This window comes from Hippocampus zosterae, chromosome 12 (assembly GCF_025434085.1).
Source record: "Hippocampus zosterae strain Florida chromosome 12, ASM2543408v3, whole genome shotgun sequence".
NCBI classification, from domain to species: domain Eukaryota; kingdom Metazoa; phylum Chordata; class Actinopteri; order Syngnathiformes; family Syngnathidae; genus Hippocampus; species Hippocampus zosterae.
This window is the reverse complement of record NC_067462.1, coordinates 10,328,910-10,352,692: the sequence shown is the minus strand read 5'-3', so window position 1 is coordinate 10,352,692 and position 23,783 is coordinate 10,328,910. Positions and strand designations below refer to the sequence as shown.

Genomic DNA, 23,783 nt, shown 5'->3' with positions numbered 1-23,783 from the left:
GCCGACGTGCTAACCACTGGACTACCGGGCCGCCCTTCAATTGTTTATAGTTGCTCAAATAGTTAGTTGAGACGAGGCGTTCCCATTAATTGCCGGAAGGATCACCCAGCATCCTGAAACAGATTACCATAGTTACCAATGGGGCGGCCCGGTGGTCGACTGGTTACCACGTCAGCCTCACAGTGCAGAGGTGCAGGGTTCGATTCCGGCTCCCCGTACATGCTCTCCCCGTCCGTGCCTGGGTGGGTTTTCTCCGGGTACTCCGGTTTACCTCCCACATTCCAAAAGCATGCATGAGAGAAATTCAAAGTACACACGAGACGAGTCGGCAGCTGCTAAATAACACTAACTACAAAGGCAATTCTTGGTGTTTCCCAGTCACAGTAATATACTTTAGAAAATATGAGCACAGGATTGCAGTTAAGGAAATAAATGCCCACTATGAGGTATTATGGTAGGTAAACCTCAAATGTTTTAAATGTTTGTTCAAGGCACTGTATGTTTTCATTTTAGACCCAAGAGGCTCCAACTTTAGAGAATGTTTCCTTCACAGTTGGACCCGATCAGCTGCTCGCTGTAATCGGTCCTGTCGGCTCAGGGAAGGTATGGCCGCCCTTGTGAGTAACTTGGAAAGTGAGTATCATCCTTTGAATGGTCATTTGATGTTTTGTTTCAGTCTTCGCTCCTCAGCGCCATCTTGGGAGAGCTGAGCCAGGAAAGTGGCGTGATCAAGGTCCGAGGGGATCTGACCTACACTTCCCAGCAGCCCTGGATTTTACCCGGCACTATCCGAAGCAACATCCTTTTCGGCCGTGAGCTCGACCGCATCAAGTATGACCGAGTGTTGAGAGCCTGCGCCCTCAAGAGAGTGAGAATTAGTCCAAAGTCCTGTGAGGGTTTGTGGATCTGCATTTTCTAGTAAGTCCAGTTTGGAATGACTATGTAACACCTGCATTTGTCCAGGACATGGAGCTAGTACCAGGTGGTGACTTGGCATCCGTCGGGGACAGAGGGGCCAATTTAAGTGGAGGACAGAAGTCGAGAATCAGTTTGGCCAGGTGTGCACGGAAGAAAAAAACACACACTTTTTTAAATTTATCCTCTGACTGAGTGTTCTTTTCAGAGCAGTGTACCAGGATGCAGACATCTACCTACTGGATGACCCACTCAGCGCTGTGGATGCTGAAGTTGGAAAGCACATCTTTGAAGAGTAAAAAGAACCGCGCTGTTTCATACTCAAGAGCTGTTCTCTGCTGAAATATTTTGAAACTCAGATACGCTTGCCTACAGGTGTATTTGTGGACTTCTGAGGAACAAGCCACGTGTTCTCGTCACTCACCAGCTGCAATATCTGAAGGCTGCGCATAAAATTGTCGTCTTAAAGGAGGTGTGTGAGATTTCTCACATTTAACATGTCATATTGTTGCTGTCCTATGAAAAACACATAATGTACTGTATGTCCGTTTTTGTTTTTTGTGTTATATTTTACGTTAATGGCATGTCTGAAAAGCCGATACCGGAGCGTGCTGCAACCTATCCCAGCCATATTCGGGTAATATAGGCGGGGTACACCCTGAACTGGTTGTTCGCCAATCACAGGGCACATTCACAATCACACCCAAGAACAATAGAGTGTAAAATTAACCCGTTATGAATGTTTTGGGGGGAATGTGGGAGGAAACCGGAGTACCCAACCAACGCAGAAAACCAACGCAGGCACGGGGAGAAACATGCAAACTCCACACAGGAATGCCAGAACTCAGATTCGAACCCTGGAACTCTGTACTGTGAGGAGTATGTGCTAACCAGTTGGTCACCATGCCGTCCGTCCTCATTCACGTAAAAATATATTTTTTTAAAAAGACAAAAATGCACATAAATTCTCACAAAACAGCGAGGAAATTCAATTTCACTGCCCATATTGAGAAGTTTTACAAGAAAAAGATTTGTGACCTTCAACTCCAGTTTCATAATACTTACGGACTTTCCAGTTCTAATTTGAAAACTAAAATGGGCCAACAGAAACATAATGTAGGTTTTTTTTCTATGTTGGCAGGGTCAAATGGTGGCCAAGGGGAGCTACAGAGAGTTGCAGAGCTCTGGACTTGATTTCTCCTCACTCTTCAAGGAGGAGGACAGTCAGGAGGAAAGACCAAGCACGACCTCCATCAAGTCCATGTCATCCATGTCATCCTTGTCCGCCTCCTGCTACTCGCTGATGGAAGAGACGCTCACACTGGTAGGTGCGACTGGAGCATCAGGTTGCCAATGTCATGGATTTTCATTCAGTGATAGAAATATATTTTTCGTAATATTTTGCTCGAATGCTAACCGATGCTAAGGATAGCGTATAGAGAAAGACTTACAGAACCTACTACTAGAATTATAACAAAAATAGGAAATAAATGGAAATAAAAAATACGAATTTTTCATGAGTGAATGTCAACATTTCTTATCGAGACCTGCTATATATTGTATTACGGTAATTAGGGAACAATATTTGTTACAAACACTCATAAGATGCTCAAAATAAAACATTTTCTTGGACCGTTACAACTTTGATCTTGTAAAATTATGGCACCATTCTTTTAAAGTTGCCATTTAAAGATTCTTTACAATAGTCTAACGGGGCATTCTGATAAATATTGTGTTGGTGGAATATGCATTAAGCAGCAAAATTCAACTATTTTTGTCCATCTCAGAGGGTGGCCATTTTGCCACTTGGCTGTAGACAGAGGCACAAGGCCTGGACTTGACTTCCCCTTTGCAACTTTATGATTTTCCCCCCCCCTAATAGTACGACAACCTCATTCTTGTGAAATTATTTTTCTCCTGATTTGACAACTTTGTTCTCCCTCATACTAATACTCGACCCTCATGAAATTCCAACAATTCTCTTCCATTATTACAACTTTATTCATGCTCGAAACTACAACCTAATTTTCTGCATAACACAAAGCTCATTCCTGCCCCACTACTGTTAAATTATACTATTTTTCTCAGGATATTCGAAGTTTCCTCTGACAAAATCAAAATGGTCTAATTATGCAATTTTTTTTTAATCTTCAGCGTAATATCACAACTTTATCTTCATTCACGTGCCTGAATTGGGGTTACTAAGAATCCTGCCTTATATGTCTTAACTGTTCCAACTTTCAGGATTCGCAAGTGATATTTTGGACAGTTTTCTTGCGGTCCTTGCGTGCTGCAACTAAACAAACAGCAATTACATTTTTTTATAATGGGCTGTTTCCATTTAGCCTCTAGAGGGCAGCACAGGCTTAGCTTTCCCTTTCAGCTGCCGTTCGCTGATGGTTCGAATGACTGCTGCTTGGTGTGTATCATCCAGGCAGCGCAACCCACGGAGGAGGAAAAGCGCAGGCAGGGAGACGTCAGCCTGCAAATATATGTGAGATATTTCCGAGCGGGCGCTAACTTCCTGGTTCTCTTCCTCCTTATTCTCCTCAACGCTCTTGCACACGTGAGTCCGTGCTTATTTGCACAACACAGTGGGGTCGGCTTCTTGATCGTTGAAATAAGACTGAAGATTTGATTTTTGTTTTAAAAGGTGGCGTTTGTGCTGCAGGACTGGTGGCTTGCTCATTGGTAAGATTCTTCCCTCTCAATTGGTGGTAGAAAAGAAAACAGAAAGGACACAAAGGGCCCCCAGTGAGGTGTAAACAGAACGTGTCTTGGCATGAAATGTTTTCTATGACATGAAATGTTTTCTATGACTTTCAGTGTCACTTGTTGAAGGCGACCTTTTGCTTTTCAATTGTGGAAAATGTTGTGTTTGTGTTGCTTTTTTTCTTCACGTTTAAGTATCCTTGTGGGGGGGTTTTCCCTCTCTTTTTCGGCAGGGCCGAACAGCAGCAGCATGTTAAAGTAAAGCAGTCCCTCGATGGCAGTCTCCCCACACAGCTGGACCTTGACCTGTACCTAAGTGTTTACGCAGGTGAACCTTGCTAATTGTATTCCTTAAAAAAAAGAAAAAAAAACTACTGTATGTTTTTGTATTCTATAATTATGTCATCCATTCAGAAAAGGGTTGGCAGTAACCCAAGGCCTTCAAGGCCAAGTGTGGGTACACGGGGCCTCAGCTGTATCGAGAGATAGCGGCGCCTTTCGTGTTGTCTGCGCTCGAATCACTCCGACTGTCTCCCTGTGACTCTGAACGGCTTCGCTATTGCACTTAAACTCACAGAATGAAACTGGGAACAAAAAGAAAAACAAAAAAAACCCACTTGAGTGGACAGCATTTCTTTTCTACTGATTGACCTTTAAAACACTGCTGTCCTTGAAGGAAGCACGAGGATGGCATCCGATTGTTCTGATACATTTGTATGTTTTCCTTCTCTGGTGCCGAAGGTTTAACAGGTGCAGCCGTGGTGTTTGGCTTCGTTCGCAGCTTGGTCTTTTTCAACGTCCTGGTGAGCTCGGCGCAGACCCTTCACAACTGCATGTTTGACAGCATCCTGAGGACCCCGGTGCATTTTTTCCAAATTAATCCAATTGGTAAGGGGCTCCTTCGTTTGTCTCTGTACACTTGGTAATGAAACTGTAGAAATGGTTGATGTACGTACGGGATGAGGCATCTGGGGAGCCACTGGAGGGGGTGATTCTAACATGTCAACACTAGAGAGCAGACTACGCCCTGCTTCCTTTTACAATGCTTTGACTGTATCTTTAACCTTAATATACAATTTAACTTTTTACATTAGATGAAACTATTTATCTGCATTGCATTCTTGCTCTTAAAACTAACTGATTATTTTAAGCAATACGTATCCACCCACAAATATAACTAGTTGAACCGCAATAACTATTTTTATTATAAATATTGTATATAATATTATATATAAACATCCGTATTTCCCAAGATTTTTTTTTCATGTACAATTTTAGGTTTGGATTGGATGCGATGCGACCAAGATGCCAAGCCGTTCAGAGCTTGAATACATTTGGTTGAAGTAGATTTTTGCAAATATATCAAAAATATTTAAGGCTTCTGTTGAATTAGACAATATACATTTATACACAATATATGTATTTAAAAAAAAAAACTTGCAAATGATTTTCCATTTCAAAGGTAGGAATTAGAAAATGATATGTGCTTTAAAAAAAATCTGGCTGTGCTTCTTGGGGATCATGCAACATTTTGAAACGCAAGTCAACTGTAAAAAATACATTAATTTGCAAAAGTACTTTTTGAGGGGGGGGGGCGGTAATCACTGTGCCAATCATTATTCATTATCGACCTATAACAACCTGTCATTTAATAGCTGAAGTCAGCTGGCTAAGTGATGGCTTTAATTTTTCCTGGCCATTGTTCGCCTGTCAGCAGACAATTACTCAGTCTAATCTCCTCAATGCGACAACGCATATACAACACAAATCGGCCCGGGTGGGAATGTGCAACAGGAGACAAACTTGTATCAATGTAATGAGTCACCATGAACTGCTTAAATATGATTTAAGGGTGTTTGAGGCGGGCGTAGCGGCAAAGCACGCCTTTTACAAAAGACGTGTGTGTTCTTATAGCAAACACCGGCTGGCCTTCTCATCGTCACTGATGTGTTTGCCGTTGCTTCCGTGCGACGTGTTGGGGCGATCTGGGTGTGACTTAATCTATTCACAAACACTTGGAAATAATGTAATAATCTGCTTGATATCGCCGCACGGGAGAAGCTTAGCACACACGGTTATCTGATTGGCGCTATCGGAGACTATTATGTGACCGGACCGTTTATTGTTACAGCTTGGCCTGCAGGAGGGCAAACAAAGCTGTAATGTCGACAGTGGATTTTCAGACTTATGCTTCAGAGATAAAGAGAGTCATTATTAATTGATTTGTCGTATTTACACTTGGGCACAATGGAATATAAAACCTTGATAAATCCTGGTTGATGCTTTTTCACCCTCGATGCTTTGCCGCCGTGGTGTCACCGGCTTACACGCCAGCCACGACATATTAGGAATACTTGCGCAATTCTCCTGCAAGTATAGAACTGGTAAAATGACAGCGATACGAAAATAATCCTCAGTTTAGAGCGACGTTGGTGTATAGTTTATAATTTTAGGTGGTTCCTGAATCAGACTTCAAACTCGAATGTGAGCGGTACTGTTTTGATGTCTGTTGTTGGTCTTTCCGTGAGTAAGATGACACAAAAGCAAAACGAGTAATTTTCAGTGACACTTAGTGGAGTAACAACCCATTCCATTTTAGCGAATATAAAAAACAAGAAAATACATCAAGAGGAATTCATTTTTGAGTCATGATGGAAGTGGCATGACAACAAATGGTACATTTTTAGAAAAACAAGCCTATACACTAACAAACGGAAAGGTTTTTTTTTCACTTGAATCAGAGTGATTCACTTCTTACAATTTAAGACATAATGGAAGCATTCCCCCACTCCAGAATGAAAATGGTGCAATCCTGTTCATCCGTTACAAATGTTTTCTCATCTTATGTCACACATGTAGCAGAAGGAAACTCGCTTTTGTTCACTTTTGTGATTGGTGATTGCAGCACAGTGGACTAGCGGTGAGCAGGGTGAGATAATTTTCAGCTCTCGAAAGACAAACGGACAGACAAACACATTCGCAATTTCGGAGGTTCTGGGTTTGAGTCTTGGCTGGAAACCCACGCAGGTACACGGAGAACATGCAAAATCTAGGAAGGCCTGAGCCGGAATTGAACCCTGCACCTCTGCACTGTGAGGCAGCTACTTTTGTGAGCATAGCGTGGCTTCAGTTCATTATTGTTATCGTTATTTTTACATTTTTGCTCACTAAAGTAATCTTGGTAGATGCAAATGAATCCAATTCGCTTTAGTTAGCAGTTCAGCCTTAGTGATGGTACAACATGTGACAGAGTTTTTTTTCTGACCTAACCTGACCGGGATTTGACAGCGGTTTACATGATACTGCCACTGTGCATGGGCTGAGCATTGGGGAGTCGGCCCCAAAGGTAAAGGTTACGCTTTCAGGCATCACTGCACAAAGGTCTCACTTGCAACAATGCAGTACAGCAGCGCCGGCTTCAAACTGATGCTAACGCATTGTATGTCTTCCGTATCAGCAATTCAACGCTTTTGAGCCATTCGGGACCAATTTGTGTCAGTGTTATCTTTGTTGCCGTACAGATATCGCCGACTTCCAAATTGATGATTACGACCTTTATATTTTACAATAACTTTATGTCGCAAGATAAGCATTCGGTATGATATTAGTTAGAATGAGAGGAAGCGCTAAGGACTAAGTTTTGTCTGTCAACATTGCAGAATAATTTCTGTTAAATTCTTCACAAACATGGCAGACATGCTATGCAACCACATCCTTATTGCGGTAGAAAACACAGCGGTGCATTTTTAACAGTAAAATGACTCAAAAATTTGCTTCTTAACCTTTGATGATTTTTTTTTTCATGAAGTTATATTTTTTATGAAGCCTTGAAGGTGCTAATGTGTAATCTGTAGAGTTCATATTTACCAGTCTGTTGGCAATGATCGCTCCATTCATTGCACAGGTGCATTTTCAAGGCTCTCCACGCTTCGCTTTTTATCCACAGGGTCATATGAAATCATAAATATGGTTAAATCATTGTGTAAAATAAAACACACACTTGTTGAATCAGTGGCAGCTGGTTTCATTTATCTTTGACCAAATTTTTGTGGTGAAAGCTTATCGTTGTAACATCTACAACCTGAAAATGCCATTCACCTAAAAGTCAAATTTCAAATCACAGCAAAACTGCTTGCCAATTAGATGTAGAACACCAAACGACAGTTCAATCTGTGCCTGGCTGGCCTTATGATATTCATAAAATCTTTGCATGGAAAAATAGGTTTCGAAATCCAAATAAATCATATTTTGACTTGCGTCTCAGAACAGATTATGACACAGTTCTATTTTTTTGTGTCTAATTGTAATGTACCAGGTGTCCCTGACGGCGTAGTGGTACACTCGGTTCCCACTCGGTGATGGTGTGCGTGTGGGTGTGAATGGTTGTTCGTCCCTACATGTGCCCTCCGACTGACTGGTGACCAGTTTAGAGGGTGGTCCACCTTTCACCCGAAGTCAGCTGGGATAGGCTCCGGCGGCCCACCTCAGCCCCCTAACCCCACCCAGTTCAGAACAAATATTGTTGAAAATTGATGTAATGTATCCATTTCCTCACTTGCTGGAGCAACTACAAACGTATTTGGGCTCTTATCCGTTGGTGTACTTGAATGCATGAACAAAATCCTGATGATTTAAACTGGCATAGGTTGTGATTAACTATGTTTCTCATTATTAACGTGACTTGGAAAATATTTTTCAAATGACTTTAACCCTTTCAGGGACAGCGGTTACTACAGTGGACGGCCTATCATGTTATCAGGTTACAGGTTATCATTATCGGTGCATGAAATGGTTAAAGAGAGTGCAGCCTCGACTAATTACCATAGCCAATTTGTACAAAAGGCTGGTAAGAACAACGCTCCTCTTTTGTATTCATATACTCAAACTCAAAACACTGAGTTTGGCATCAAGTAAACTTGACATACAGCCATTCATCCAAATGTGATCCAACTGGAGCGGCACAGACAGTGGTGGATGTGCTGAGCTGATGTTGATCCCCGTAATTTAGTGTCATTGAGTGGGTTAATCCCCTCAGAGACTTCAGGCCAGAGCCTTGGCTCATCAGCACAGTTTCAGTCAACACACATACGACCATTCTCAGTGTCTACCTTTCACGTCAGCAACAGTGGTCCATTTTTCAGTGCCGAACATTAGATCTTCAGTAATTCCCCCAGTGTGAGATTCTAATTGTGTCTACAGAGCAAATGTTTTTTTTTCTTCTCCTTCTTCTCAAAATGTCTGTATTTCAGGACCAGGTTGCAAGAGGCAAACTGGGGGAAGTATTGCAGACAGCAGGATGATGATATCGAAGTGTGTAAATTGAATGTGGAGATGGAGTGGCGCGTGCGTGTGTGTGCAACGTGGCTGATAGAGCTCCCCCTCGCTCGGCACTTGCACTATTTAATTGCATGAAAGGGAAGGCAGGGAGATTGCACAAGCCTGGCGGTGAGAGCGAAGAGAATGGATTTAGAATGTATTAGTATTGGCAGCAAGGTGCCGGCGGTGGGAGGCTGCCCCGGGCCCCCTGGGCCCTTCATGGAAAGTGCAGGTGAGCTGTGCCACCTCCAGCCTTGGCAGACAGCCCCTTCCCCCGACCACACACACACACACACACACTCCTCAGTATTCCGACATTATTGCACTTTGCTGTCTGAAAAGGCCGCTCTAAGTGTGCCGTGCCCACACGCGGAGTTGCTCCCTTATCGTGATGTTTACAGGGAACAGCGATTTGCCACACACCTGGCTCGAGCCGGACCCCACTGTTCCACTTCTTTAAAAGTGATGGGAGGTGAGAGAGTGGGGGTGGGGGTCGGTGGGGGGGCGCTCACCCTTTATCTCTACCTGAGCCGGGAGGGTTTGATATTTCCCGAGCCTTGAAAACTGGTGCAAATCACCCCTGGTGTCTTAAAGGCATGAGAAATGATTTGATACTTCTGGAGATCACCGTTTTGGCACAATCGCTGATATTGTTGACAAGCAGCCGGCGATTGAAGCCATTGTCCCGCGCTCACCTCACATTTCCATTCACGTAACGCGGCACCGTAATGCAACCGCTCCATAGTGGAGGATCCATACCTCATCCCTTCTCTGTTAACCGAGCCGCTTGTCATGTCAAACAGCTGATAGCTGACTGATGTCTGCTGCTCGAGGGGCATCGGAGCGTCGCATGATGTAACCGGCAGAAACATATTCCTTTCTCACCGGCATTGTTTGTTGAAGGCTTGCAAGAATTTGGGTCATCTGTGGCTTAGACAGTAACATTACATAAAATTATTATTGGATCCCTCACAAACACGCTTTGACAAGCCGTTTTTTCCCAGGCTGAAGCAAGGAGATTGGTTGCTAGCATGGCAGCGGCAGTCGGAGTAGCAGCGGCGGCATCTCTACTCGCTTATTTGAACCTTCCCCTCGGGATGTCTGTATGCTAAAGGGGCACTCACACTGTGAATACGATTAGTCTGCCTCCAAGTGTACAACATGCTTACGCCACTTGACTTTGAATCATCGCTGATTTGGAGCATTGCCGGCTCGTTGCGGGGAAGAATGCTTCGGCGGCTTTTATGCAATGGTTGTTATGCGGCAGCCCCGGCCTCGTCCTCATGCATGTTTTTAGGCGGGAGCGGTATTTTGGATAAAGCTGTAAGCCGCTTACAGCCGTGGAGAGAGGTGATTACAGGGCCCACCTCCATAGCAGTGACTGGGAGGCAACTTTTAGGTCAGTGGGGCCATGGCTCCACCGGCGGGCCACATTCTCCTCCCTCTCCCCACCTTTTTAAATCATGCATACATACAGTAGAGTCACCTCAAAACATAATTTGCTTGCTTAGTAGGGGTGGGATTTGCAGAATAACTCCTGATATGATTTATTTTTTATCAGTTCATGCAACAAGGCTTGCTTAGCACTACACCTGCCAAAGTTGGTGTGGCAAACCCAACAGTATCGTTTGGTAACGTGGTCTCATTTTGTGATTCAAAAATAAATAAATAAATAAATAAATAAATAAATAAATAAATAAATATACATACAAACAAACAAACAAACAAATAAATAAATAAATAAATAAATAACAGAAGAACAATGACAATTTTGAAACTGGTTCAGTTACTGGTTTGACCATTGTTTTCCAAAGTAAAAGATGTTTGCAAATGTTTCATTTTGATTAAATGAAACGAATGATCATCCTGCTTTCACAAAAGACGACAGAAATCTGAGGAGAATTGTCCAGAGTCTGATTTCAGAGACTTTGGACGATTTTAAGTTGAACAATTACTCTTAACGCAAGTGTCATTTTTAGATGACAAAACACACCAGTTTAAAACCCGCCAAAGCGAAATTTAACCACAAAAGCTAATTTGTACAAACATTAGCCACTGTGAACTTGATAGCCACAGGTGCCCATGTTATTAAATGGTGTATTATCTATTTCATAAACACCGCTGGTTCCCTGCCTGCAGTAGTAAGGAACTCTCAAAGCAACAATATACTGTATACTTCCAAGCAGCAAAGACGAAAGGCCTAATGTTAAAAGTATATTCATCTAGCATTGAATGTTCATCATTTGTCAATAATGCTATTTGTTTGTTTTCACAATAGAGTCTTGAGCTTTTACTTTTGAGGCCTGACAATTACATTTACAGCAGAGCTTTGTTTAACAAATAATTTGAGCTTTGCTTCTAGACAAGAAAATAAAGTTTACGTCTATGCGCAATGTGACTTCATGAAATTAAACTGTTGATTCCATTTAAAAAAAAAAAAAGGAAACCAATTGTTCATTCATTAAATTGCCACATTTGTATTGTTTAATCAAACCCGTGCTTCAGTTCCTACGGGGTAAAAATCCCGCCCAAAGTTAGAAAGTGGCTCCCCAAATGAAATTGAATTGCAAAATTGTAATAAATATATATATATATATATATATATATTTTTTGAGCGTTGTGATATCTGTCCCTCCAGTATTAGTATTAGTTTGTTATTATCAATACTGTACAATGACAGCTGATATACTAAGTAACTCTCCCAAATGTTCCCATTTAAATAATGAAAGCCTTTCATATCATGACATATGAATATTTTTGTCCCGCACACTCTGAGGCGATATGTGGTCATATTGATATTTTGTCCCAACCCAAAGTTGATCCCTGACTTAGTGCATTGATCCTAAACCATGAGCAAACATTTCAGATACGGCGATATCAATATTTTGTTCCACTACTATTGTTCAGTGATGAGTGAAGGCAACGGTGGTATAGGTAGCACCGCTTTTTTTTTTCTTTCTTTTTCTGGCAGAGAAACTCCATCATGGTGAGATAAAGAAAGCCTTAAGGCAGAGTGGCGTGCGGATTGTCAGTTTCAGTGACCCTGCGGCAAACAGTGTGCGAGAGCCAGTGGAGGATATCATCACGTGCGCTGTGCCAACAACAAGGAAAGAAAAAGAATGCAAAAGTGTGATTTGAAAAAACGAATACCTGAGCGGATTGGAGGCAGCTCAATTAACGTCGACGAGGTTGCCATGCCAGTCACAAGGAAAAGCGGTTTGCGTTGTCCCCTCCACCACCACCTTTTGTTCCCTGACAAAAGCCTCCTGCGTGTATTCTGCTGAGAGATTCTTCATGAAATGGAAAACAAATAATGAGTCATTGTTTTAATGAGATACGTGCCCCCCCCCCCCCACCCCCCTTCCTCGATCTAGCAATATTTATGTTGAATTGTGATCCACTTGTCTCTGCTGGCTCAATACAGACAAAACACTGTACAGTAGTTGTTATAATGGCTGCAGCCGGTATACAGTATATATAGTTTGATTGGCAAGTTATTTAGTTTGGTTCAGAAGGTTTTTGAACTTGTGTCTCCAAATGGAAGTCTACTGGCAGCATTGTGAAGTAGCGGGTAGCACATTCGTCTCATAGCTGATAATTCAAATCTCATTTTCGGGCAGGGGGGATTTGAATGTGCTTTCTATGGGTACCCCTGCTTCCTTGTACATTCCAAAAGCATCCTTGTTAGGTTCAATGAACATTCTAAAATGCAGCCATGGCTGCTTGACAGTATGTGCCCAGTGATTAAGAACCAGGCCAGGCTCCAGTTCACCAGCAATCCAAATGAGGACAACCAGTATAGAACGACGGAAGAAGTCTTCATCAGAATCAGAATCATCATAGCATTACTGTCTTTGTCGGCAAACAAAATATTTGTAGTGTATCTAATGATTATGAATATATTATGTAGGTTGTACAAATGCCTTGAATTACGTTCAACGTGTGTTTCGATGTGTTCTTTTGTGTGGCGGGGTTCCACAGGAAGAATCCTCAACAGGTTTTCCAAAGACATCGGCCACCTGGACTCTCTGCTGCCATGGACGTTTGTGGACTTCACCCAGGTGAGTCTCACCTCGCCAGGTTTGCTTGCTGGCGCTGCAGCGCGGGGAGGCCATTTCATGCCTGGCTAAACCTGCTTTGTGGTGCGCGTCCCCTAATCTGGAAACAATTACTGTGGGATTACCTGCCAGCGCGGCCCAGCGCCTTTGCAGATTTAATAAAAGTCCCCCATAGGCTGAGGGTGTGGAGGCGTGGCTCCCATAGTGCAACACAACACGGGCGGCCTCTTCACAGAATGTGTACGCAGCCTAAGAAAGTGATTGGGAGAGGAGAAAAAAAACTGGCACAGAGGAAATAATGGACAAAGGATGATGGCTCTGATATGGAGGAAAACAGCGGGGAGGGGATGACAAGGACGAGGTGTTTGAGAGGAAGTGAGGTGGTGTTGGTTCTTTGAGGAGTGGAGCTGCACACGTGGCCACAGGGGAAGGAGATGGTTGATGCTGCGCTGGCACAAACGCAGTTCTGTTTTGAAGAACATACTGTATATAACGTATTGGCCCGAATATAAGACCGCCCCGATTATAAGACGCCCCACTCTTTTTCAAGATTCAAGTTTGAAAAAAGACTTTTTGAACACCAAATAAATTTTTATATAGAAAACAATTACAGTACATCTGAAACTAATGATTATGACAATATATTTGAGAGAAAAAGCATGTTATTTTGCCTCATTCAAATCTTAATATCTGGACATTTAAATATGGAAACTAAAGTGCAATCACATTCATAAATGAATGGCTTCTGTTTTTTTTTTGAAAGTAAATTACATCATAACTTCTCTTCAGCTGCCGGTTAACCGGGCCGATCTTCGATCCACTTTTCTCCAGATTGTCGCTACGTTTCTCCATTTTCTGTTATCTCTTCTATTATTTTCTTCTCTTTTCTTTCTTACCGATATTTTTCTTCTTCGTGCTACCGCTATTTTTATTTTTATTCTTTGCGACAGGGGTACACTTTGGCCTGGGGAGCCAAGTTCAGCATTCGCTTCAATGATATCTGGCGCCATCTAGCGTTGTGAATGGATATAATGTCTAGATCCCGAATATAAGACGACCCCCACTTTTTCAGTCTTATTTCAATGCAAAAAACACCGTCTTATATTCGGGCCAATACGGTAAGTGTTATTTAGATCATTCAAAACAAAAAGGGGAACCTTGAAGGTTGAAGCCGCTGGTTGACCCGTGAATTGCTTTGTCCATTCTCTCTTACGATTGTGCATATTTGGGTCAGGGGTAAAATGGAGTCTGTCCTACCTTTCTTTTGGGGAGCCCGGGGGGGGGGGGGGGGGGGGGGGGGGAGTGGCAAGGTCCCTTGACTGGTCCCTAGCCAATCACAAGACAAATACAAATAGACAAGCAACCAGTCACACTCACATTGCCATATATGGACATTTACAAATTTTTGTTAGAAATAAGAAATGAAACCCACGCAAGAACGGGGAAATCCACCATGCTACCGTGCTGCCCATAAGAAGTCGTAGATATGTTATGATCTGTTCCAGAGTGGTGCTGCTGTACAAAGTGTCTTACGAAAAAGAACGAGAGGTAGTGGTGCGTGGATCAAGGAAGAACCCATTTGAATTTTGGCGCGGAGCCAGACAAATGAGCAAATTGAGGACATTCTTTCACACTTCGCCGCAGCAGTGGCTAGCTGTAGCTCATTGCTAACTGCTGCGGCGTACGTAGCAGTGAGCAGCTCGAGCCTCCACCTTCAACTCGGGTGTCAGACCTCGGAACTGTCTCAGCGGTTGATTCTCAGTTTCGCTATTCAATGTATTTTGATGCTAACTTTACCTTGTATTTCAAGCCTCGCATACCTTTAGTGCTAGTTGGACCACATTCAGAGTGGCACTCTTGACACAATTGGCGCTGCTCGCCTTAGCCCAGGGCCACCCCGATGCAGAACCAGGTTAAGTTACCGCCAACATCTCCCACGAAAGCCCGCGGAGATGCGCCAGCTCATGCGCCTCGCTCCACAAAGAAGGGAATGTTCGCAGCACAATTGGAGGTAGAGGAGCAGGCGCGGCTCCTTGGTTAGGGCCAAAGAATGGAACAAAGGCGCACTGAAAACGAATCCCCACCCTCCACAATGCCTGAGTGATGTTTGTGGCAGATACCCATCTCCCGCTAGACAAAAGCCATCTTAAAAATGCTGAAAGCACAAAAGGTCGCACGCACAAAAGCTTTTTGTCCGCTTCATTTTGATAAGGTGAATAAAGGCGAAAGTAAAATAATAAGTCGAGAAGAAGGGCTCGCCGGTGGCGCTGAAAGCAGTGAAAGTCTACAAGTGCCGCAAGTGGAAACGCATGTACGCCTCACACCTGACCTACTGGACAATGACAAGTACAGTGGTGATTGTCATTCGTGTGGTCGACAAGTGTACTCGTTGATTTACAGGAAAAACAGATTGAAGTTACCGGCATATTTGAGACAAAGGGCTGCAAAAATAAATAAAAATAATTACAAGTCAGTTTTTATTGGGTCACCAATTATCAAGTATAACTTCCTGTACATTTTTATTGTTGTCCTGGGACAAAATGTGCCTTTGTGTTTTTGTACCGACTTCATGTCCGTGATGTTCTTGATCTTTTCCTTTCTATGAATCAGGATAATTTTGTCATTTTCAGTGACTTTTGAGTTTGGATTCCCTGTTTTGGACAAAGCACTATAATTTGGGCTACTTTCTGTTCTTATTTGCAGGTGTTTCCACAGACCATTAATGCTTTTAGGAAGGAAGCCCCCCGCTCCCTACCTTTCTTCAAATCAAAGCATTAGCTGCAAAGAAAAGCTGCTATTCCTGACTATTGTTGCTCATTCCTGGGAGAACATTTCCCCCCCATAGTCTTTGTCTAAATGGTTGTCAGGCAGGAATAAAGTGAAACTTCATAAACAAAGCCCTAACTGGTTTATCTCGCTCTATAGGGAGAGCCCGTTTTCCTGTGAGGGGATTTGCACCAGAGCCTCCCCTTTAAGGGTGAAGTAAGCACTTTAGCAGCACCACCCTCATGCCCACCTAACAAGGGGATTCCCTCAACCTGGTTACACCCTACCGGCCCTATTTTTTTTAAACAGGTCTTATTTTGCAGTAATTTAGTATACTTGAAAAGGAGAGTCCTCTCTCCTTTCTTTTACAGCCAGGCGACAAAGACAGAAATGTCAATTAAGAACACCTCAGGCTTTGTGGGCTGTTAGCTTTTGTGCGGACTTGACCTTTAAATCCCCGGTTGCCTCTGTTTTCACAGAGGGGGCAGAGCAGGGGGGAGGCAGGACAATAAAGGAGGGGGGGGCTGTGGAGATGGGGAGTCTTTCAGGGCAGGACTTGTTATGAGAGCTCTTGATCAAATCAAACTTGCTATGTCTAGAAGTATAGGGATATACAGACCGGTTCGTTAATCAATCAGGGATTGGGCTTCAATCTGCGTGAACCCCGATGTTTTTTTTTGTGGTTCATTAAAGGTCCCACGCCACACTTATTGTTGATTTTAAATAACCCTTGGTGTCCTCCTTTTGTGTTCTCAAGTTAATTTGAGTTGTTTTAACAGCTATTCGTGTTGGTCAAAAATGCCTGGCAGATAGGACGGCTGCTTTTCTCTTGAATATTCAGTGTGTAAATAAGCTTCACTCTGATTGGATCACTGGTCTCCTTAAATTGAATATGGAAAACGGCTTTGCTCTGATTGGGAATACGCTCTGTCTCGCTGTTTTATGGCAGCCAAGCATTCATAGCGGCACGTTTCGGTCCTTCAACGTCGTGTCTCAGTTGTCAAATGAAACTGACATATATACACATACACAACCATCTGAACAAGTGATATTTAATTGATTCTATTGATTATGAGGTGCTGAACAGTCAAAACACACACACGCACGCACACACACACACACACACACACACACACTTGTGTACTGCTTCCCAAAGTTCAATTCCGTGTTCTACGATAATCACCTCATTTTCCTTCTTTTGCCACAACTGATAACACAGAAACACATAAAAGCCAAAGAAATAGCAAAACACATCTTTTAGATTTGCCAGAGTCTCATGTGACGTTACCATAAGGATGGTTTGGAATTTTGGGGCATATTTTTACAAATGGAATATGAAAGACTTTTTGTTAGGGTTTCATGATGGAGGTTTCCACTTTCATTTTAAAGTGAGCATATTTTGGAATGTAGGAGGCAGCAAAGAACGGTAGCAATACAATGCTAGGCTGCATTTGAATGAGCCTTTGCGCGCTGTTATGTAATTGGGCTTAAAACGCAAACATCAGATGTTAAGGCTCCCCTGAATTGGGACACAGTCACGACCTTCCATTTTTATTTCTTGCACAAGAGTCAGGTATACCAATCGTTTTTGCTACAACACGTCTGAAGAAAGCAAGTTCTGTCACGACTAGAGTTGGAAGTTTTCGCCGGAGGCAAATAAAAGCAGACAAATTGCCTCGTAATTCATACATTACAACAGGAACGCCCGCGGTAATCATTAGAGAGAAAATAGCTGGTGTGTTTGTTCATCGTGCTCTAGACACCAACTGAGTACACAGGACACTCGCAAACACAGAGCGAAAATGGCTATTGTTTAAAAACACTAGCGGGTGGATATTTCCCCCCCCCTCCCCACCCCCCTCCATTATTGTTGATGATATGTGTGTGCGTGTCTGTGCATTGCGCCGTATTGTGTGTCAGGCTTCTTCAGCGGCTTTGTGGGATATGAGAAGTGCTGACGTAACCGCCAGTGCTGCGGTATGGGATTTCACCGGCTCTTCTCTGGTTCTTCACCGCCCCGGTGACGGAACAAGTCAAGAATGCACCACGCAGCTTCAGGCGCCGCTAAAGTAATTTTTGGAAAAGTCAACGAGATGCTCCTGTGTAAAAATGTATGCGACATTTGGCATCATACGTAATTGAGCATTATCTTAATGACCAAAAAAGAACTACAAATGGAAATGGTAGTAACCCGGGATGTCAGGAATGTTTGATGTAGACTTGGAAACGATTGTGAGGAATGGATCTTAAGTTATGCAACAGTCGATTCTTACATCTCATTTAAAGTAATATTTTACGATCGAGTCATTCATTTTCTGCCCTGCTTAACCTTTCCAGGGATGGGGCTCACTTGAATCTGTCTAGGCAATCATACAGAATATTCTATGAATATTTTCTCCAAAGCCGGCACTGTGGTTGAGTGGTTTGCACATCTGCCTTATACAGTAGTTCTGATGTTGGAGGTTTGGATTCGGGCTTGGGTCTTACTGTGAGGAGTGTGTATGTTCTCTTCATGCTTTCATGCGCTTTGGCTGGGTACGAGGGCACATTAGGTGAATGGGAGGCTCTAAATTGTCCATAGGTTTTAAAATATATCGGCCTCACAGTGCAAAGGGGCAGGATTGTGAGTGCGAGCGCGGATACTTGCTTGTCTATGTGTGCCCTGCGATTAGCTGGCAACCGGTTCAGGGTGACCCCGCCCACTGCCCAAAGACAGCTGGGATAGGCTCCAGCACCCCTGAGACTCTTGGGAGGATATAAAGCGGATCAGAAAATGGATGGATGGACGGATGGATATATGTGTGTGTGTATATATATATATATATATATATATATATATATATGAGTATACGCACACACACCCACACACACACACATAAATTGCACATACTGAAAGCCCAAACACGACATGTGCCAAATAATGTTAGACATACAATAAATCCGTGTAACCTGGAAAAGAAAGAAGGCGCTAGATAGTCAGTGGCACACTTGGTCATTTGATGGAGCGCATCGTCTAGAGATGCTCCCAGTGTGAACGTGTGGTCCGATGATGCTTCGGTCCAGCACCTCAACTGCTGTGACTCACACCCAGCCGGGCCGCGAGGCACTGAGGGGGTCCTTCAAGCCTGGGAACTTCCTTTTCCACCAGCCCAGCCTCGCCCAAAAACCTCCCCATGTGTCAGAATGATGAATCCCGGGCTTTCTGTCCGCATCGTTTGCATTGGTGAGCGATTCAGCAATCCCTGCTCTCCTGTGTCGTTAAAAATGTGTTTTGTGTCGCGGAGGAGGAGAAAGGCAGGATGACTGAATGGTGGGCACAAATGATTTATCGTTGGAGCATTGGAGAGAGCACATTTCAAAGCCTTTCTCTTATTTCCACGATGGGGTTGGAAATCAGCAGCTTGACTGAGCCCAAATAAGTGACTTTTTTTTTACCTTTTCACAGCACACAAAGGCCCTAATCCAAGGACTACTTGAGCCACCAATGTAGACAGCGACCGAGGCCACCACAGTATGTGTCAGCCTCTACTCATCACGCAACAAAACACATTGACTGCAGCTTTATGAAGTGAATATGGCCCAGAAGGACAAAATGTGAAGGAGGTGTCCACAGTCATTTCTCCCAAAGAAAGACGGTCGCATCTGGGCATTTAATGCTGAAATAAAGCCCAAAGACAGAGCAGAATGGATTGGGTCACCTCCATTGTTCCGGAGCCCGAGTAGAACAGCCCCGTTTTGTTTCAGTACCACTGACCCTTGCAGCTTATTGTGCCACCCTGTCACGGAAAGTGTGGAGGAAAAAAAAAATCCGGCAATGACAGAGGACTTCTTTTAAGGAGTTTTCTTTGCCGTGCTTTCCCCTCATTTCCTGTTTTGTTTGCACTTTTTTCCCAGTGGCAAGCACGGAGCGCTGCCAGTAAATAAAAGGGAGCCGAAAGGAGGCCGCAGTGAGCCGGTTGACTCCTTGTGTCTTCGGGGATGTTTTATTACAAGCCAAGTGTTTACTTTGCGCCGCGCTATCGCTGGCCCAGACAAATATGACGATTAACTTCAATTTTCTCCGTTTATTGCGACATCAAAGAGGTGATGGTATCGCCAAAGCAAATAAAGCAATTAGGGTCCGCGGGGATCGCAATGGACTTTGCGCACAGCTAGTTGTGCTTGAATGAGTCAATCACATGCGTGCGGTGGCTTTCTTTTCCTTGCTATAGAGCAATTAGCGCTAATTCTTTATTTGTACACAAAACCTTTCTTCCGTCTATCCACTTTTATGTGCGAGGGGATGTGGCTTTGGGAGTTTTCTGTTCCTGTGTGGCTTCGCCGCAGAGATAAGGTTGTGGCCTGAGAGGGTGAGGATGACTTATCGGAGTCATCTTTGTGTAGTGGTGGGCGGGAGCCGCCGTGTTCCCGATACTGACACGATAAGCGGCAGACCGGGCAAAATGGATGACATCAATCGGGTGGACATGGCGACAGAAAGGCCCAGGGGGAGCAGGAGGAGCGAGGGCTGCTATCTAACGCTTCCTTTTCCTCATGCGTCCCCTTTGATGACCCCAGTTGTCAGATTAGGCTCGGACTCTGCCGATCCTGAGTGAAATAAGCGCAATTAGAATTGAAATGACCAGTTAGCATGATGTAAAGAGGAGCGCGGGGAGATATATGTTCACTTCATGTGTGTTACCCTCAAGGAAGGAGGCCAGATAGCGCGCAGTAATGGCCCATATGCCATCTCTCTCCGCAGTCTGCTAGCCTTCCATCCAGGCTCAGATTGAAACTTATGTAGTGTGAAATTCTCGGGATCGGATGTGCTCCGTAGTTTCCACTCCCCGCTTGATTGTGTGGGCTCCACCACGCCAGTGGTTCCACTGGTAATATCCTCTTATCTGACCCACAAATGGAATGGAGGCCTTTTCATCACAAAAAAACCCCAAAAATGAACCCCGAAAAGTCATTGCGCTTAAAATGTGTGCCTAAATACAAATAGGCTCCTGTAATTAAGGTTGAGGGAATGGGTGAAAGGCAGCAGCGTAATGCTAAGTTCAATGCCTTTCGACTGACTGTCTCTTTAATTTAAGAGTGTTAAGGTGTCAACTTTGATTCGTCAAGGAGAAGGCATCTGTTGTTAAAAACTGCAGACATTTCACCGGCAGTTGTAGAAATACTTATCGCACAGTGAGAATGAAAGGTAAAAGTATTTCTTTTGGTAAGTGTTGTGATGTTGTGGTCAGTAAATGCACGTGTTTACATTTTACTGGCGGCAAAGATTATTCAATTATTTTTTTAAAAAGTGCCTATAAAGTACATGATCAGGAAACTCCCGATTTGGAGCCCATCACCGATGAAAAAAACAAAAACATATACAGTGTATATATATATATATATATATATATTTTAATATTTTTTTTTCAGTCACCTATCTGATCAGAAGATGAACAAATCGAACCAATCAATTTGTTTATTCAACCCCCAATATTCCCAGCCTATCCTAGCTGACTTTGGGCAGGAGGCACAGTGCCAGCCAGTTGCAAATCTCATTAGCAACAGACCATTCAATAACCATTCATACAATATTTACATTCAGACCTACTGACAACGTAGACTCGACAATTAACCTGCATGGTTTTAGAATGCGGATAAATGTGCAGAAAAAACTCACACTAGCACAGGGAGAACATGCAAACTCCCAACACATATTCCAACCGAGAACCTCAAAACTGCGAGGTTGCTCTGCTAAGCACGAGTCACCATGCCACCCATTTCTTCTTTTTTTTAATCATGTAATAATCTCAATAAAAAGTGACACGTAAATGAAATTATTGTCACCTACCAAAATGAAGACATGATCCTAAAAGCTTAAAATCTTATTTTTGACCCTTCATTGAATTCCTATGAAGTCTTAATGACAATGTTGGTGTGAGTGTGTCAGATCCTAACCAAGCTGTGGAGTCATTGTGCTATTGTGGAAGACAGAGTGTGGTTCCTGGTGGCCAGTGGCCAGTCACTGTCGCCTGGCCTCATGCCTGCCACCTCTGCTTAAGGGGACCGAGGTGTTGAAGGCTCCGCCGCGGGGGTTGCTGGGAAATGAGCTGTGGTTAAGTGCTAAATTCTCACCTGCTCCTAAGTGAAAATTAGCGCTGCTGTGGTTTTCCTTCCACGCAGGCAGCGAGTCACCTGGCCTGCTGCTACCTTATTAGAAAACGGTGACGTGCAGACAGACCTTAAAAGTTGCTGTTGTTTCTCTTCTCTTCAGGTGTTCCTGCAAGTCCTAGGTGTGGTCATAGTGTCCGCCATCATCATGCCCTGGATCCTCATCCCGTTTGTTCCTCTCTTCGCCGCCTTCCTGTGGTTGCGACGTTACTACCTTCAGACTTCCAGGGACATCAAGCGCTTGGAGGCGACCAGTAATTTTTTGTATGGGGCGGGGGGCGGGGGGGGTTTCAGGGGTAGGCATGTCTATTGGTAGTGGGAGACAAAGGCGGACCACAGGAATGCTAATAGACCATTGAGGTGCTCCACGGTCATTAGCATAAAGGCTAAAGGTGGCGCTGGCCTATGACTCGGCCACACGCAATTTCCTCAAGAGATGGGAGTTCATGACATCAGGTACAATGGGGAAAATGCCAAGTGGCCATGACTGGGCTTGAGTTCCTATTTACAGGCTGCCGTGCAAAGGCCTAAATGCACAACGGTCCAATAGCTTGTGTCATCTTCAAGAATAAAGCTTTTAAGCGGAAACATTTCGGCTTTGTGAAGCTGACAAATGCAAACAAAAGACAGCTGAATTGCAACATTTCCATAAAACGCTTTAATATTGAAGCTGTGAATATCACAACCTAACATTTCAAATCTTTGCTAGGCTGCGCTCTATTGAAACACTGTCCATTATTTAAATGAAATTGTAGGAGCATGCGAGTGCAGACCGAGCTTTTTCTTTAATGTGGATGTTCAAATGCTAAATGTGCATCTTTGTTGATTTCCTGCAGCAAGAAGTCCCGTCTTCTCCCACCTCTCATCCTCCCTCCAAGGTCTCAGCACCATCCGAGCATTTAAGGTTCAGGAGAGGTTTCAGGAGATGTTTGACAGCTATCAAGATCTTCACACAGGTCATAAGACTTTTTAGTCGCTCAGCTAAGCGGGGTACACGCATACGACTTTTAAAATGGAAAACCCACACAAGACCAAAAAAATAAAAATAAATTGGCACGCATGTTCTTGCTACTGTTGGAGTGTACTTAATATAAGCCAACACAAAACAGACTGCAGGAAAATACTAAGAATAAAGAGTAGTGCAGCAGAACCGTGGTTCACAAATATGATTTTTTTTACTAAATATTATTCCTATACTTTTTGTTCTTCAACTTCAACTGTAAATTGGGAATTTATCCATTGTGAGACATTGGTTTCGAAAAATCTGTTCTGTACAATTGTATCGTTCAGAACAAAAAGGCAAGAAAGGTACCCAACGTGGCCAAAGACCCAGAGGAAGGAAATTTATTCTTGGTTTGGATAAACGAGCAAGAGCTCGCCAGTAATGTTAGCAATACATATTTTATTCAAAAGGGCTAACACTAAGTTATTGAACTTGCTAGCAACACACCACATTTTGACTCATTGCTACAGTGTACTATATTTAAAAAAAAGGTCCGTCTAATTATGCCCGAAGGCTAGAACTGATTATTTGAAATCAGACACAATGCTCCAAGTTTACAGTTTGCTACCAGTCTCGAATTGAGATTAACCGAGGTTTCTCTGGAGTAGGAGGAGAAAAAGAAGAACCGAGGCTAACTGCTAGCTTATAGGGTAACTTCGTTGTGATTTCAAACTCTTTCTCTCAATGACTTGGGAGACCCGTTTTCAAAACTCCCAATTGCTCCTCTATTTGTGTTCGGGGAACAGTGCAAGCTTCAGGTTGCTTCTTAATTGGCTAACGTTCCATTTAAAGTCACAATCACGGAGTCTGCTGCTTGGACAAACACGCCAAGAGTTGACACCACACAAAGAAATATTTAACATTCA

The 23,783-nt window shown here is 43.4% G+C and overlaps 1 protein-coding gene across 8 annotated transcripts in view; it reads left to right on the top strand.

The window, feature by feature from the left end:
- LOC127611781 (ATP-binding cassette sub-family C member 4-like) overlaps positions 1-23,783 on the top strand; it is a 43,146-nt gene that overhangs the window by 5,076 nt on the left and 14,287 nt on the right. For 5 of the 8 annotated variants that reach the window (XR_007965453.1, XM_052082533.1, XM_052082532.1 and 2 more), the window contains 13 exons: positions 514-603; positions 677-868; positions 964-1,058; positions 1,124-1,210; positions 1,291-1,387; positions 2,057-2,239; positions 3,350-3,481; positions 3,569-3,606; positions 3,861-3,955; positions 4,369-4,515; positions 12,925-13,004; positions 22,018-22,168; positions 22,751-22,870. Coding sequence is in view for 6 of the 8 variants with exons in the window: in XM_052082533.1 (XP_051938493.1) it covers positions 514-603; positions 677-868; positions 964-1,058; positions 1,124-1,210; positions 1,291-1,387; positions 2,057-2,239; positions 3,350-3,481; positions 3,569-3,606; positions 3,861-3,955; positions 4,369-4,515; positions 12,925-13,004; positions 22,018-22,168; positions 22,751-22,870 (1,507 nt within the window). In the remaining 2 variants the exon portion in view is untranslated. Of the gene's footprint in view, positions 1-513; positions 604-676; positions 869-963; positions 1,059-1,123; positions 1,211-1,290; positions 1,388-2,056; positions 2,240-3,349; positions 3,482-3,568; positions 3,607-3,860; positions 3,956-4,368; positions 4,516-12,924; positions 13,005-19,212; positions 19,279-22,017; positions 22,169-22,750; positions 22,871-23,522; positions 23,568-23,783 lie in introns of those variants that run through there. The other 3 variants (XR_007965454.1, XM_052082535.1, XM_052082536.1) reach the window with 3 other exon arrangements.